The sequence below is a fragment of the Nymphaea colorata genome, chromosome 2, assembly GCF_008831285.2.
Source record: "Nymphaea colorata isolate Beijing-Zhang1983 chromosome 2, ASM883128v2, whole genome shotgun sequence".
Lineage (NCBI taxonomy): Eukaryota > Viridiplantae > Streptophyta > Magnoliopsida > Nymphaeales > Nymphaeaceae > Nymphaea > Nymphaea colorata.
In genome coordinates, this window is record NC_045139.1 from 29,360,940 (window position 1) to 29,375,748 (window position 14,809).

General features: G+C 38.8%; 1 protein-coding gene across 8 annotated transcripts in view; it reads left to right on the forward strand.

Annotated features, from left to right (window-relative positions):
- LOC116247732 (uncharacterized) overlaps positions 1-14,809 on the forward strand; it is a 74,267-nt gene that overhangs the window by 10,878 nt on the left and 48,580 nt on the right. For 7 of the 8 annotated variants that reach the window (XM_031620009.2, XM_031620010.2, XM_031620008.2 and 4 more), the window contains 6 exons: positions 519-595; positions 2,954-3,152; positions 5,431-5,499; positions 5,595-5,674; positions 7,374-7,523; positions 11,453-11,516. In XM_031620009.2, the coding sequence (XP_031475869.1) occupies positions 519-595; positions 2,954-3,152; positions 5,431-5,499; positions 5,595-5,674; positions 7,374-7,523; positions 11,453-11,516 (639 nt within the window). The remainder of the gene's footprint in view (positions 1-518; positions 596-2,953; positions 3,153-5,430; positions 5,500-5,594; positions 5,675-7,373; positions 7,524-11,452; positions 11,517-14,809) is intronic. The other variant, XM_031620014.2, reaches the window with a different exon arrangement.

Below are 14,809 nucleotides of genomic sequence, written 5' to 3' on the forward strand. Positions count from 1 at the left end.
CAGTAAGGTCTCTCATTTACATAGTTAATGAGATGTTGGCCTTATTTTAGGTCTTTTGGATCTAAAGTTTCCTGCATTTTTTCTGACATTTTTTGTCTACATAATCTTTCTCCTACTACCTGGCTTTCCCTCTTCATGTCAGACTTGTGAATTCTATGAATAAGACTTAGTTGACTTGCTTAGGTGAAACATTCAGTTCTGGAGTTTAGACATTTTATGTTACTGTTAATTGGTGAGGAATGCTTATTGATCAAGGAAAATGAAATCTCATGATCGTATTGCCCTCAAGTTTAAAGATTGTTGCTTGAAGGAGGATGAAAATGTTATGCCATCTGGTCAAATTCATGTGAATAATAGAAAGGGCACTAAAAGATTTTTGCTCAAGAAAAAGTCAGTTTTCTTGAGGATAGTGGCAAGATGGAAATCAGTATGCTGCATTAGGAAGTTCATTTCTGTTTATGTTCTGTGTAGAAATTTACTCTATTGTATTCATATTCTTTTCCATGAGTGGACTCCAGGGACAGTTCGTTTTTGGTTTTCGACTTTCCAGTCTCACTGTGATGACAGACACCAGACCAAAGGGGACCACCGTTGGGTATGTGCCATATCTCTCCACCTTGCTTTGTTTTCTTTGTTTCTTGGATGTACAAGAAGGTGAAACCTTTTATTTACACAACCATTCAAGGGCCGAGCTGGCTGTTGGCCATCTTCAAATGCTCTAATTGGAGCTATTGGAATTGTCAGCTCTCTTTGTCAAAGTCCATATTTGACCAAAACAAAAAATGCAAGATTAATGCTGTAAATAAATACAATAAGGAGAAATAGATACATGTTTAACTTGTATGTACTATATATTTTGATAGTATATACACTGACACACAGTACACATGTATTGCAGTAGCATAATGAACATTTATTAACTTTAACTTTAACATGCATTACAGTGGCAAATGTCTTCCATATTTTGGAAATGTCTGGATACCATTGCCATTTTGAGACAGGCTGTCAGTATCTGCAAGATATCTAAATATTTTCAGAATATCACTGAAAATGAAGATGTTGTGATGTTATTGTTACAATTCCCAAGATCTTTTTGGACCTTAATAGAAGACACTTTTTTCATATTTTTTGAGCATGCAAATTTTTCAGTTTGTTCATTTTATGATTTTAAAAGTCATTTTTCCTGATTTATTTATATTTTTGCAAAAAACATATCAGAAAACTAATAACTCATTATTTTATGTTTGTTCTTTATATTCTTTTAGTTTTACATTTTCAAGATTTTCTTGATATTTTCTCGTGACTGTATATTTTGAGAAAAGCTCTCGCAAAAAAATTCTTGCCTTGTACAACTGGCTACTTAGGTCAGGGTAAAATAACCAGGATTATTTAACTATTTTTTGTGCGATCTAACTGTGATCTTAAGAATGGTCTGGTAGAAACATGCATTAAGTTGGTCTTTTTTTAAGTTTTATTGTGTCTTTTTTAGTAATCATAAAATGAGGGACTCTCGTGACATCAAAATTTTGATTATAGAAAAAAAGAAAAGATTTTCATGAAAACAACTTGGACTAAATCACACTTTATAGTTTATATTAAATTAGTGCTCATAACATGTTAAGCTGTTTACAGTTTGATTTAAACATTTTTTAGCAACAATTTGAGAGGGCTTTATCCCTGGTCTAAGTGGTCTGGGATATGCCAAGTCCTCCAGTCACCCACACCCACACCCACATATATATAGTATCCTTGTGCCCATATTTTTTGAATTTGTCGGAAGAAACTTGGGATAAAGTATTGGTCTCATTCCATCTCAAAAAAGGGGATTATAAAAACTTTTAAGCTCATTTTTGTGTCACGGTAAATCCCTCTCTTTGTAAAATTTTGATATATTACCACCAGATGGAGTCTCAAGAAGATGCGAGAGGAAGAGAGGAGAATGAGGCTGCTCGAGAAAGGAGAGAGAGAAGAAAAATTCGGGCCTTAGGGTGTGAGCACCCGCCTCTTGTCATTATTTAAACTAATTACACTTAAGTGTTACAAATAAAATACACAAAAGAACAATAAATATTACAAGTTGCCACTGCCCATTATGTGCTACGTGAGGTGAAAATGGGTCGGGTATGACTTAACCCAAACCATATCTTAACACTATTATGTCACCTTCTGGGAACGGGGAAAATCCGCTTTATAATAAAGGAAATGTGCAACTGTCATAAAATTATTAGAGATTTAAAACCAAAGAGAAGGGTCTCATGTCTTGCTAGTTTTGTCACCTCGTCCAAAGTTTTGGTTCTTCTGATGAATTTTTGTTTATTTTAGACCAGTAACGATGAGCTATGTTTATGACTTGTTGTAGAAAGTCATGATTGAAGTGAGTTTATTTAATTGTATGTGTTATGATTAATGAAGTCCTCAAAAATGAATTGGGAAATTTTTAAGAATCAGTAGTAAGTGCTTTGAAGCCAGGAAAACTTTGACATGATCTAAAACTTGTGGGCATACATTAATGCACATTTTATTTATTCAATTGAAGTCTGATTTTTATACAAACGATGATAAAATTCAAAGCATTTTGATCAGTTTGATATTGGAATAACTATCATTCAATCTTCTAGACTTAAATATACTTAAAAAGATAAAATAAAGTATACGTAATACTTATAACTGAAAAAACATAATTCAGAATCTCAGATTTAATATTTAATAGTACACTAATTTGTAACTTTTCTTAGGCAAGGCCAGGCAGTTGCATCTTAATGTAACACCATCAACAACTAAGTTCCATAGGTATCATTAATTTGTGTTGGGAATATGAAATTTCGTATAGGACTGAATACCTTTTCTTGGTTGATAAGCTTTTAAACACTTGAAACTTCTTGTTTTGATGTTCTGGTACGTGCTGGACATTGAGATTGGGTATACAAACAGTTGTTTTGCCTTTTCTTATTAGGTCCAGGAAGATCAGAGGCGGTCAAGTTTGCAAGAGACTGGATATTTCAGAGTTTGGAATTTATTGGAACCCTTGGGCAGATTTCTCAAGCTCATCAATTGCAGATTTTCATGGTGCACAGTCACATTGTAGCAGAGTGCCTGAAATTGAAGAATATAAATACATAATAAAGCCATTTGATGCGACAATCTCCTTGATGGTATGCTTATGCTGGTTTGCTTTATTCTTTAATCTTTGGAATTGAGAGGGCGTTTCATACTGATGGACATTGATTTATGTGCAATTTTCTTGAACAATTCTATTTGCTGCCATGCATCAAGTAGGAGATGCTGGTGCCAGTAAACAGCAAAGTAAACAGCATCTTGCTTAAAGGCATCAATAAAATATTAAAATGTATAATCTCTTTGTTTGATAGATTGGAAATTCAAAACATTTTTGGTCATTTTCTGAAAGATTGTTCGCTGTAGTGAGATGTTTCTCTTCGCACCTTTTAATTTTTTGGATGAGTTATTCTTTGTGAGTGATCAATCTAGAGCTTGCAATGGATGCTTCACCAGAAAATGGGTTGGGTATTTTAAGAGATAATGCTGCCAGATCTGGATTTGGATTCAAAATTCAGATAACTCCTGATTCAGAGCATGGATGTCTGGGCATGCAGATGTTAAGGTGTAATAATAAGAGCATCTTGATTTACTATTTATATTACTAGCTGTGTTACCATGCAGCATAGATGTCTGTCTGATGAGGAGTATCTCACAGTCCCCCATTGGGAAACTTTGATTTCAGCCCATAACATTAGTTTGTCTTGTTCCTTTTCTTCATGTTCCCTTTGGATTATCGAGATGGAAAATCTACTATGGTATTAAAATAAGGTTGATGATTCCATCTATCCAATTTAAGCGATGGGGTACCTTCCCCAATCCAGCTCTCGATGATGCTTGTTGCTATGGCTCAACTCCAAGGGCATTTCTCAGGTTGCATTATTGAGCCTCTTTTGTGCTCTCTAGTGTCACCATCCTTGCATCCTATGGCAGGGATGAACAGATTACCTGCTGCCAGCCCCCTTTGCTGCCCCTTTTCCTCGTTCAAACTCCAGTGGTTTCTTTCGGTAGCCATTCCATGGTCGATGCCCCCTGGTTTCCCCTTCCCAACAAGTTTGAGTTCTATGCGTTCTCTTCTGCCACTCCTTCCTTCGTTAGTACCTCGTTCAACTCTGCATAGAAGATTTCATCTGTGATGATTTTTGGCTTCTTGCTTATCTGAGACGCTATCCTAGAGCCATCGAGGAGCAGTACAAGGACCTCGTCTCTGATGTGAAGTCATCCTTGCACCCTGTCATAGGGTCGAAGAGATGATCAAATGCTCCTTCAATTATTTTTTTCTCGTTGCAACCCATCTTCCTTTGCCTTCCGGTAGTCATTCCACTTTCAAGTTTTTAACGCTTCCTTGGTTCACCTTCTTTGTTAGGGTCAGAGTCTGAGCGTCATCTTCATCGGCTCCTTCATCACGCTTGCAATAACGTCGATCAGCAGTCTTGCAGCTTTCTCCCTATGGGCATTTCTGTTTGCATTTTTCTAAATTCCTCAGGATTTGTTCGATCAACTGTTGTCTGGTCTCCACCTTAGGATTGTGCTTAGGCGATACCCAACTCAGCCCTGAAAACTGCAATAGACTCCCCTTACTTCCTGGTTTCACGCCTAACCACCAATAGCCACTATCTAATCTCTCTATTTCTTCTTCCAACTCCATCGTTGAAGGTTGCTCCTTGGTCCAGATTGGCCAGAAGGGGACTCCCTCAAAGATGCACAACTTCTGGTATTGCTCCTTGCCTTGGAAGATGAACAGTTTCCATCAAAACCATAAACTGAAGCTTGCAAGGTTACCAATGTACTCGTCATAGTCCTTGGGCGGTTTTGGATTCCAAGACGCAGGGCTGGGAATGCCATACACCTGCGATCCAAGCTGCAGAAGCATGTAGTCTTCTGGAATTTCATCCGCCGGTTGAAGAGGCCCATAGATGATCATCGGCAGCAGCGGCTTGCTGGGTTCCGGCTCTGATACCATTGTTAGCCTCTGCTAACCAGTACCAACCTTCACCAGCCAGCCCTTGAGAAACTCACACACACCACTCCCTAATCCCATGTTAGGGATTCCCTCCCGGAGGAATCACCAATAATGTCTGCGATAACCCTCCCTCCCTTCTGGCTGTTACCCCTATTTATGGATGTTATTGGGTCAGTCCAGTGGACCGGACCCATGATCCCATTCTCGATATCTAACATATTTATAGATTATTTCCAGTTGAATATATGATGTCTTAATCTGCCTTATTGCTTGTGCCATTGTTTGTACTTTTGTGTGATATGCACAATTTTTTTTCCCATTAAGTACTATGTGAATTTATGATGAGCAATGTTCTCTATCTTTAGAAAAGATGGAAGTGGCTTTTATTCTTGAAAATGTTTTCATTTATGTAGGTTAATAAATCCGGCAAGTTTGAGAAGGGCATTCCACATTACTGTGTCATGTCAGAGCTGAATTTCTTGGTCTGATTCTGTTCAAAAGATAATCCTTCGACTGATATATCAACTCTTCTTTTGACTCCACTCAGCTGACTGATTTTCATGAGCCATTTTTCTAGGTTATCTCTTTGAATGAAATCCAGCTGCAGCAAGTCTTGATGCTTTTAGATTCCTTCGCAATAGGTGGATTACGCCAGAAGTGAGTTCAGCTTTTCCTCTTAACGTCTTCATTAATATTCCCTTTTCCATTAAAAGAAAGGAAAAATCTCTTACGTGCGTTGATCCCTCATTTTTAATTTGGTGCTTCTTTCACAAATGTTTGTCATTATATATGCCTCTAAATGATTCATGTTGATAGAGTCATAAAGCATCATCGTGGATAAGCAGTTGAAATTATCCTCTGTATTCGCTCTGTTCAAGAATGAGCGATATGAGGACACTGTTTTTTTCCTTTGCTCTAATGCATTGAAAACTCATTTTGCTTCTTGTTGCTTTCTTCGCAATCAATTTTTTTTTTTTTTTTGGTGAGAGCTAGCAAGGAAGTATTTTTGTTTGAGTTGTGTACACAAATTGTTTGATGGCTGCACTATTTTCTCTTTCTTTTCTGCAATATAATACTTTTACACAAGGCTGTAAAAATATCTGAAGCCGGTATCTGTTGAGCCCAAAATAAGATATTCTACCATGTCTTATCATAAAATCGTGATTCTGAAGAATTTTTGTTGAAAAGAATAATGCTGCTAAATGATGTTAGAATGGCTACTGGCATGGACTACATCCAATGACCAAATAATTTGCTATAATAAAAAAATGCAAGTATGAACTAATATACATGTTAAACAAATAAACTATGGTGGCTGAAAATAATCTACGTGAGGAAATCTATCCCTTGCACGTTCACATGCCCTACCTTTCTTTTACACAGACACACACAGTAATTTGTTCTTTTCATACCCACACGCACACAAATGCATAGTTCATGTAAAAAGGCTTATACAAATCAGAAGCCCAATTTTGCAAAAACTTTTGTCAGTTGGGTAGATTTCGTTGGGTTCTTTCTTATTAGTGGTAAATGTGGTCAGTCCTAAGAAGCTTCATGCGTCTCTCTCTCTTGAAGAAATGCAACCTTGTTTCACAAACTATTGTGTGATTCACTTGCTAAGTTAAGACACCTTTCAATCAGCTTTCGGAGGTCTCTGGTTTTTTTCCAATTCCATCATATCAATGTGATATATCAGATCTATCTTAAGATTTTGTACTACCAGAGGCAGTTCACTTCTTTTTTCTATGTATGATTGAACAGCATCTTGTTTCATTGAACAAATGGATTTTAAAATATCCTGTTGTCCTCTAGCAGGCCAAGGATCTTGTGCCTTGTTGTCCTCAATCTTGTTGTTTACTAGCCTTGAATTTAATAGTTGGTTTCCTTACCATTTGTTGCGTGGCATGTGCAATGCAGCTGTAACATTTATCTCATCCACCTTGTGGTTGTCCTTATGTCTACCCAACCTGAAGATCAGTAAAGTTCTTCCATATTTAGGTTGAGGATGACTTTTCTGAAACAACCTTTATGCAGCATTAGTTTAAAGATGATCTGTAGCAATGTGCTCACTGAATATTTTATTACTTCCATGAAAAGATGGTGATTTTGACTGTGATTTAGTACTATAGGGTGGATTGCTGTACATGCTTTCAGATTATCGTTTTAGACACACTTGGACAAAGGGCTGAGATTCTAGAAAATCCCATACCATCATATTGAGCACACTTGTTTTCTTGATCTCAAAGGGTCTCTCTGACAAGTTTTTTGACTTTATCAAGAATGTTTTCTGTTTCATGTGATTCATATTAAGGCAAACCTCTTTTTATTTTCATGACACTTTTGCTGTTGATTGCAGGTATGGTCGATACAGGCCATGGCACAATCCCTTACTGAAAAAGCTGAGCGGTTGGCAAATAACATGGTGGCACTACGCACAAAATGCCGTTCTCTCTGATGTCCGTAAAAAATTAAGGAAGAATTCTTGGCACACTTTTGGTCAGAGAATGTAAGTGTAGCTTTTACCAATGAGTGTTATTCTCTCTTTTTTGAGAGAATATTTGTAATCTATATGTTTGTTTTTTGTACCAGATATGCACCTTTCTGTGTAGAATGTTTGTTATCTATATGTTTGTACTTTGTGGTTTGTGCCATTGCTGCATGTGTCTATGTAGAAACCATGCATCCAGCAGCTTTCTCCTACTACTGGTTTTCATCATCAGTGCCTTTGTCGGGCAAAGTTCATTGGTTTACCTTCTCTGGTTGCAGATTATCTTGGAAGGTTTACTGTTCTTTATTAATACTCATTCCAAATATCCAACGCCATCTTATAGACAAGATTTTGCTTTGTCAAGAAATGCTTTAGTATTCCGAGTACAAATCAACTCAAGAACTAGAAAACTTTTACGAAGGCTGTGAAGTTCCTATAAAACCTACTATTGGAAATGATTCTTTCTCAATCATGACATTTGGCTGTGAACTGACCTAGACAGCTTGGATACAATAAATGCCACATCCTCTTAATGAACTTTTCATCTGTCCATGATTAGGCTTGTGCAAAAGTTACTTCTTGGTGACATTTTTCCGTTTAGTTTTAGAATTCGTTTACAGCTGTTTGGTGGCTTCTACACAAGATTGATTTGCAGGCTAACTGAATAAATACTACGTAGAACTTGTTTTATATTGTTTGGCCCTTGACATGGTGTCAAACGTGAGTGTGAAGTCTTAAGAAATGTTGGACTTGGAAACTTACATGCATAATATTACTTGGGAAGCTAGTCACTGCTAAGGACTATACACACACACACACACACACACACATGTACATGTATATATATATATTTGTATGCTCTTGCCGCACCTGCATCCAATTCTTTTTGGAATTTGCTGCATCCCGCACCGGCACCCACAACCCACACCCATGTGACACAGCCTTCAACTTGTTTGATGGTATACAAGGTGGCACATGTAAAGTTATATGTATCAGCAAAATTTAATAGATCATTAGAGTTTTAAGGATGGTTCCATCAACTGAGTCAACAATTACAAAAAAAAAATCATCTTTCTTGTCTTCATCTGTTCATCATTCTAGTCTTCCTCCATTGATTTCTTGATTATCTTCAATCCTTTCACTAAAATCAATGTCATCAGCAAACCATAAAAAATCATATGATCACAAAAAAGGAAAATCTATCATGACCAATGTGATGGCAGAAAAACATGTAAGAATCCTAAACCAAGCTCACGTACAAAATGTAAGATTCGAACATAAAAGTTAGACAAATCAAAGAACACAAAGATAGAAACAAAAATAAAAAAATCAGCAAGGCACAACAAGTGGAAAATCAGTCGCTAACATGCTTATGAACAAAATAAAAAATGCTAGCTACAAAAAGATAGAAACAAAAATATTGGATATCATCGATGAGTTGGTGACAACAGAAAAACAAAAAAAATTGTCGAAAATCAGCTGGAGTCTCCAGAATGTTCCAAAGAGGGAATCGGTAGTAATTGGGGAAAATGGGTAAATCAGCAAGGGGCTTTTCAATTGAATGTTGGGAACGTCTAGTTGGGGCATGGGGATGGGAATTTCGTCATCTAATAAGTAGGTTGGCCAGAAAACACCATGAAATCCGACGGAAATAGAGTGTGAAGGGCATCGGTTGATGAGGGAGTTGAGTGGACCTTCCTGAACTAGGCGGATATCAAGGAATCCCTATGGGATAGAGGGACTGCACCAGTCTGGTAGGCGTCAGAAAATCAACCAAAGAGGAACGAGCGCTGGTGAGCTAGTGTTTGCCGACTAGTTTGAGGTTGTTGGAAAGAAGTCGATTCGCCGGAGAGAACCACGATTCACAGGAAATCTTCGTTGGTCGTTGGAAATGAGCTTCTCACGAAGCACAGGAGCAGCAGTCCTCGTCGGCCGTCCGGCAGCTGAAGGGCTTCAACAAAGCCCTAATACGAGAGAATGAAACCCTTGTTTGACAAGGCTTTATGATTTTCAAGTTTAAAAAAATCGTTAAAAAGCAGACATATTTGTCCTCTGCATGTCTTGACTGCACCTGACTCATCGTTGACCCGAGTCAGGCGCACCTCTGATGCACCATCTTTTACAACAAGTGCGGCAGACCGCACTAGACACGTGTTGACCGCGTCTAGTGTCATGTCGGGCCACATCCATTTGTGCACCCGCAGCCACTTTGGTGTGGGTGCAGCGGCCTGTTAGTCAAATCCTTGTGACATAGACATAAGCTGAATAGCGGGGTCAACGATACAACAGATGAACGAAAGAAGCAGAAAAAGAAGGCCAACATATTAGGGACATATGAGTTTTACGTAGTAAATCCTATTTTATCAAGCCCTTCATTCAGAAAAGAGAAAAAATGCCAAATTATCTCTCTGCTGATGGTCTTTGACAGACCATCTCCGATCATCTCCTGCCATCTATTGTTGCTGCTTCCAGCAGGAATCATCTTGTGTCCACCAAGAGAGGGAGAGAAGAAGGGAAAAAGGCTTCTAGAAGGGGCTTCTAAGGTTGAATTTTCAAAAATTAACATTTGCGTTAGGTCTGGCTCAGTCCTGACCCATATCTTACCGGTTGTCCAGGCCTGTGTCAAATGAAAGCTGTGCAAACATGGGTACGCCAGGGCAACCTGCGTACCTATGTGACACAGGTTCTCTAATTGTCATCCACATTCTAGAAAGAGTAACAGTACATGACACACTTGCGATCCAGTCATGGAAACTGTGCATTTTATTATAAGCTGTCCAATCAATTGGATTGATGGTTACAAAGTTTCACATGTAAAGTCACATTTTGAAAAATGAAATAGTAGTTATACTTATCCTCTTTGAAAGAGTAACTTTACACATGATACCTGTGAACCATTAACCAAGTTAATCATAAGACACATAATCAATGACATAATCATTATGTATACTTTACTTTACATATTTTATGCTATATATATACACACTCACGCACTTGCACTCATATTTTTTTTGGAAAAATGCTGCGTATCAGCACCTGTGTGACATAGGAGCCTGCAAAGAAAGTTAAAATCTTTTGTAAATTCTAAAATTAATTTTCATTTTGTAAAAAAATTAAACTGGAAGCTATTGCAAATTGTAAAAAATGGAGCCTTTTTTTGGAAAATATCATAACAGAAAAGTTTAAAGGTATGAATGAAGAATGAAAGACCTTAGCATTACCTGTCAACCTGTCTAAGTTTTTCTTTTTCTTCCTCCATGCAACCACTACCCGTACTCTTGCTCAATCAGGTGAGTGTCCTTCCTTCTTTCCTCCTCTTTTTCTACACCCTCCTCAATGTTTCTCCTTGTTGTTGTGGATGCCATGGTAGTCTTAATGCCATCCATCACTGTCTAGCTGGTAGTCGGAGGTGTGCTTCTGCTGCCCCAAGAGCACAGAGAGAGAGAGAGAGAGAGAGATTACTTTGGCCCACTTTTTGTGTTCTTTTTATTTTTTACAATAAAAAATTGGTTATGATCAGATTTGGGTCGTGTTGACTTGGGTGGGCCAATGTCTTTGGCAAGTTCATATATATATATATATATATATATTATATATGTATATATATATATATGCCAATATCATCAGATCTTTGACAACTACTAATTATGACAATCCTGAACTGTATTTTGTGTTTTAAATTCTGCTGCAGTCTTGTCAAAATCAATTGATTTTCATCTTTTTCCTGAAAGTTACCTGGGGAGAATCTTCTTCTACTCCAGCATTATCCAGCTTTTGGGATTGATTTTGCAGCTAGGTTATAATGTGGAGCTGTTACTGGTCTATGTCTTAATTTCTCATCATGTATATTTCTTTTCATCATATATTTTTTACCCATATAATCTGGAATTTGCTGGCATAGTGCTTTTGTCATTAGTCTTGCGTGCCTAAAACATTCCTCTTGGCAGCAATCTGCGGCGAAAATATGTTGACTTGTACAAGAAGAAGCTTCTGTCACTTAAGGATGAACAGGTATGACTGAACTTCTGACCAATGATAATAACTTTTTATGGTTTTACAAGTTTGTGTCAATTGTGAGAATTTATTTCATACAGTTTACACCTGTTTTAGCTTCAATGGTGTGCCTTCAACTGGGTGTGCTTGATATGTTCCTTTTGTTGTCTTCTATTTTTTGTTCTCTAAATAATGTGGAAATGCCCTTGCAATGGATGAGCTTTGTTGCCACAGTGGAGCCCTCAAAATGGACAAAATTCCACGAATAGTGCTATAAAAGTTCATGATTTGATCATCATATGATCTTAACTGATGTCACTTCTTGACAAGCATGACATGGAATTGATTCTATAGGAGAGACTACAATTAATGGGAATTAGAACGGCATTTCTATTGGATCCTTTTAGTAATAAAGCACAATAGTGTGGGGGCTTATCACCTTTCTCCATATAAGTCTCAGATCCTTTGCATGCCAAGATTCAAACTATGAGAACATGAACTTTATTTGTAAGCAACCTCAGATGGAATTACCTAGCTATCCCTATATGCAATAGTATGATATATTGTTTCCTGAGTTAGTAACTTAGGATGCTATGTTCTATTCATTTTTCAGTACTCATTCCTTCATGGTCTTGTATCCATTCAGAATTAGAAACCATAGGGTACACTTTTAAGTATGCTTTGATGGACAAAATTCCACAAGTAGTGCTATAAAAGTTCATGATTTGATCAGCATATGATCTTAACTGATGTCACTTCTTGACAAACATGATATGGAATGGATTTTATAGGAGAGACTACAATTAATGAGAATTAGAATGGCATTTCTATTGGATCCTTTTAGTAATACAGCACAAATACAATAGTTTGGGGGCCTATCACCTTTTTCCATATAAGACTCAGATCCTTTGCATGCAAGATTCAAACTATGAGAACCTGAACTTTATCTGTAAGCAACCTCAGATGGAATTACCTAGCTATCCCTATATGCTATAGTATGATGTATGGTTTCCTGAGTGAGTTAGTAACTTAGGATGGTATGCCCTATTCAATTTTAAGTCCTCATTCCTTCATGGTCTTGTATCCATTCAGATTTAGAAACCGTAGGGTACATTTTAAGTATACAATGAGTATTCTAAACAAAAAACAGCAAAATTTGTGTTCCACACATTAGATGGCGTCATTAGACAATACACCTCTCTTGGTATATGCAAGTAATAACAAGAAGCAGAGATAACATTTTTGATTGCAAAAGTGTTAAATAGCTGTCATGCTGTCATATTTTTGCTTTTAAAAGGACAATTGATGTGTCTCACACCCACATCACATTGACAAACATACCATACTCTTTCTGTATATTTGGGCTTCACTTAGAGAGGGAGAAGTTATGATGCCATTGCTTTGTGACAAGGAGAGAGAAAAAGGGGGGGGGGAGGGAGGGAGAGAGAGCATCGTGTCACATGTTTACTTTTGTTAAAATATATTGTAATGGGGAACCGGGTCCATATCTGGACCCGGTCCTATGGGCACGGGTACCGAGGCTGGCTCGGCACTCTAGGCGGCACTCTTTCTCTCCCTCCTATATATTCTTCACTTACGTGTAATTGTTGAGTTAAGTGAATATTATTTTCTCTCTCCTAGGGTTGCGGTTTGCCCCTAGGTCAGAGCTTCCCCGTGGTTTTTCACCTCTTTCAGAGGTTTTCCACGTATATCGTGTGTTCTTTCTCTGCTCTCTCCTTGTGGTTCGTGTTTCTACATGGTATCAGAGCCAACGCGTGTGAGATCGTTGGTGTGCGAGTAGTGTTTTCCGCCGCCGCTGTCACTGTTCCCAGCGCTGCCGCCCTCCAGGTACACCGCCGCCGCCGCCGTTCCCAGCTCCGCCGCCGGTGTGTTTTTTTCCTCTTCCGCTGTCATCCAGCACTGCCGTCGTCGCCGTTCCCAGCGCCGCCGCCGACTGTGTTTTTTCTGCTGTCGTTCCTGCGTTTTTCAGCGCCGCCGTGGGTTGTGACTCTTTCGCCGCCGGTTGTGACCTTCTTTGGTGATTGAGATGGCTGACGCGGTGATCCCCAAGATTGATGATGCCCTGGACACGGGCAGCAATACCAAGAGTGAGAACTTGCCTGTTCATGTCACCTCCATCCGGCTGAACAAGGATAACTATCTCTCGTGGTCTGTTGCCCTAGAAATCGGAATAACCAGTCGTGGTCGCTTGCACTATATCACTGGGGAGAAGCCTGCACCTTCTAAAACTGATTCGCAATGGCCGACCTGGGCATTGGAAGATAGCCAGGTTAACGTATGGATTATTAGTTCGGTTTCCGCAGATATTCAACCTTTGATCTTGCGTAAATCGACTGCATATGATATGTGGACTGTTCTTGCACGGATGTATGGTCGTAAGAAGCGTGTTTTACGTGCATATCAAATCAAACGTAGCATATATGCTCTTAAACAGGGTGATTTATCTGTTGTCTCCTTCTATGCCACCCTGAAGACTAAATGGGAGGAACTCGATTATCATGTGAATGATGACTGGAAATGTGGTTTAGATCATGCCCTGTATTGGGAAAAGGAATGGATGGACCGCACCTTTATCTTCCTTGGAGGCCTGCGTGATGAGTTTGAATCCATTCAGAGCCAAATTCTTAACTGTGATGAGATTCCTGGGATCGAAGAAGTGTATGCTCGTATTGAGTCTGAGGAACAATGGCGCCAGATTATGCATATTGACTCCAGTCAGTGGAGTTCTCCAACAGCCTTTGTGAGCCATACTTTAGGGACAGGGCAGCGTCCTACTCGACGGTGCAGCCATTGCAACAAAGTGGGCCATTCTGTTGATTTTTGTTGGGATCTTCATCCTGAGAAGCGTCTCGTCTGGGGTCGTCCTCCTCCTAATCGCCGTGCTCCTTCTGTGCTCGAGCCTAGTTCGGGGTCGTCCAATGTTGCCAAATCCAAGCTCTCCTCAGATCAACTCAAAGAGTTGCAAGCATACATTAGTCGTTTGTCTACCCAGGATGATGCTTCTACTTCTGAGGGGTCTAAGTTAGCCCAGGCCCTTGTTGCTACTAGTGATCAAGGTAATTCCTCTCTCGGTGATTGGATTGTTGACAGTGGGGCTACTCATCATATGACAGGGGACCCTAAGATGTTTCAAGAATACAAGTTGACCTCTGGGCAGCAGCGTGTGTCTATGGCTGATGGTTCTTCTATCTCTGTGGCTGGAAAAGGGAGTTTATCATTACTGAACAAATATTGTCTTCATAATGCCCTGCATGTTCCCAATATTCCCGTAAATCTGTTATCTGTCAGCA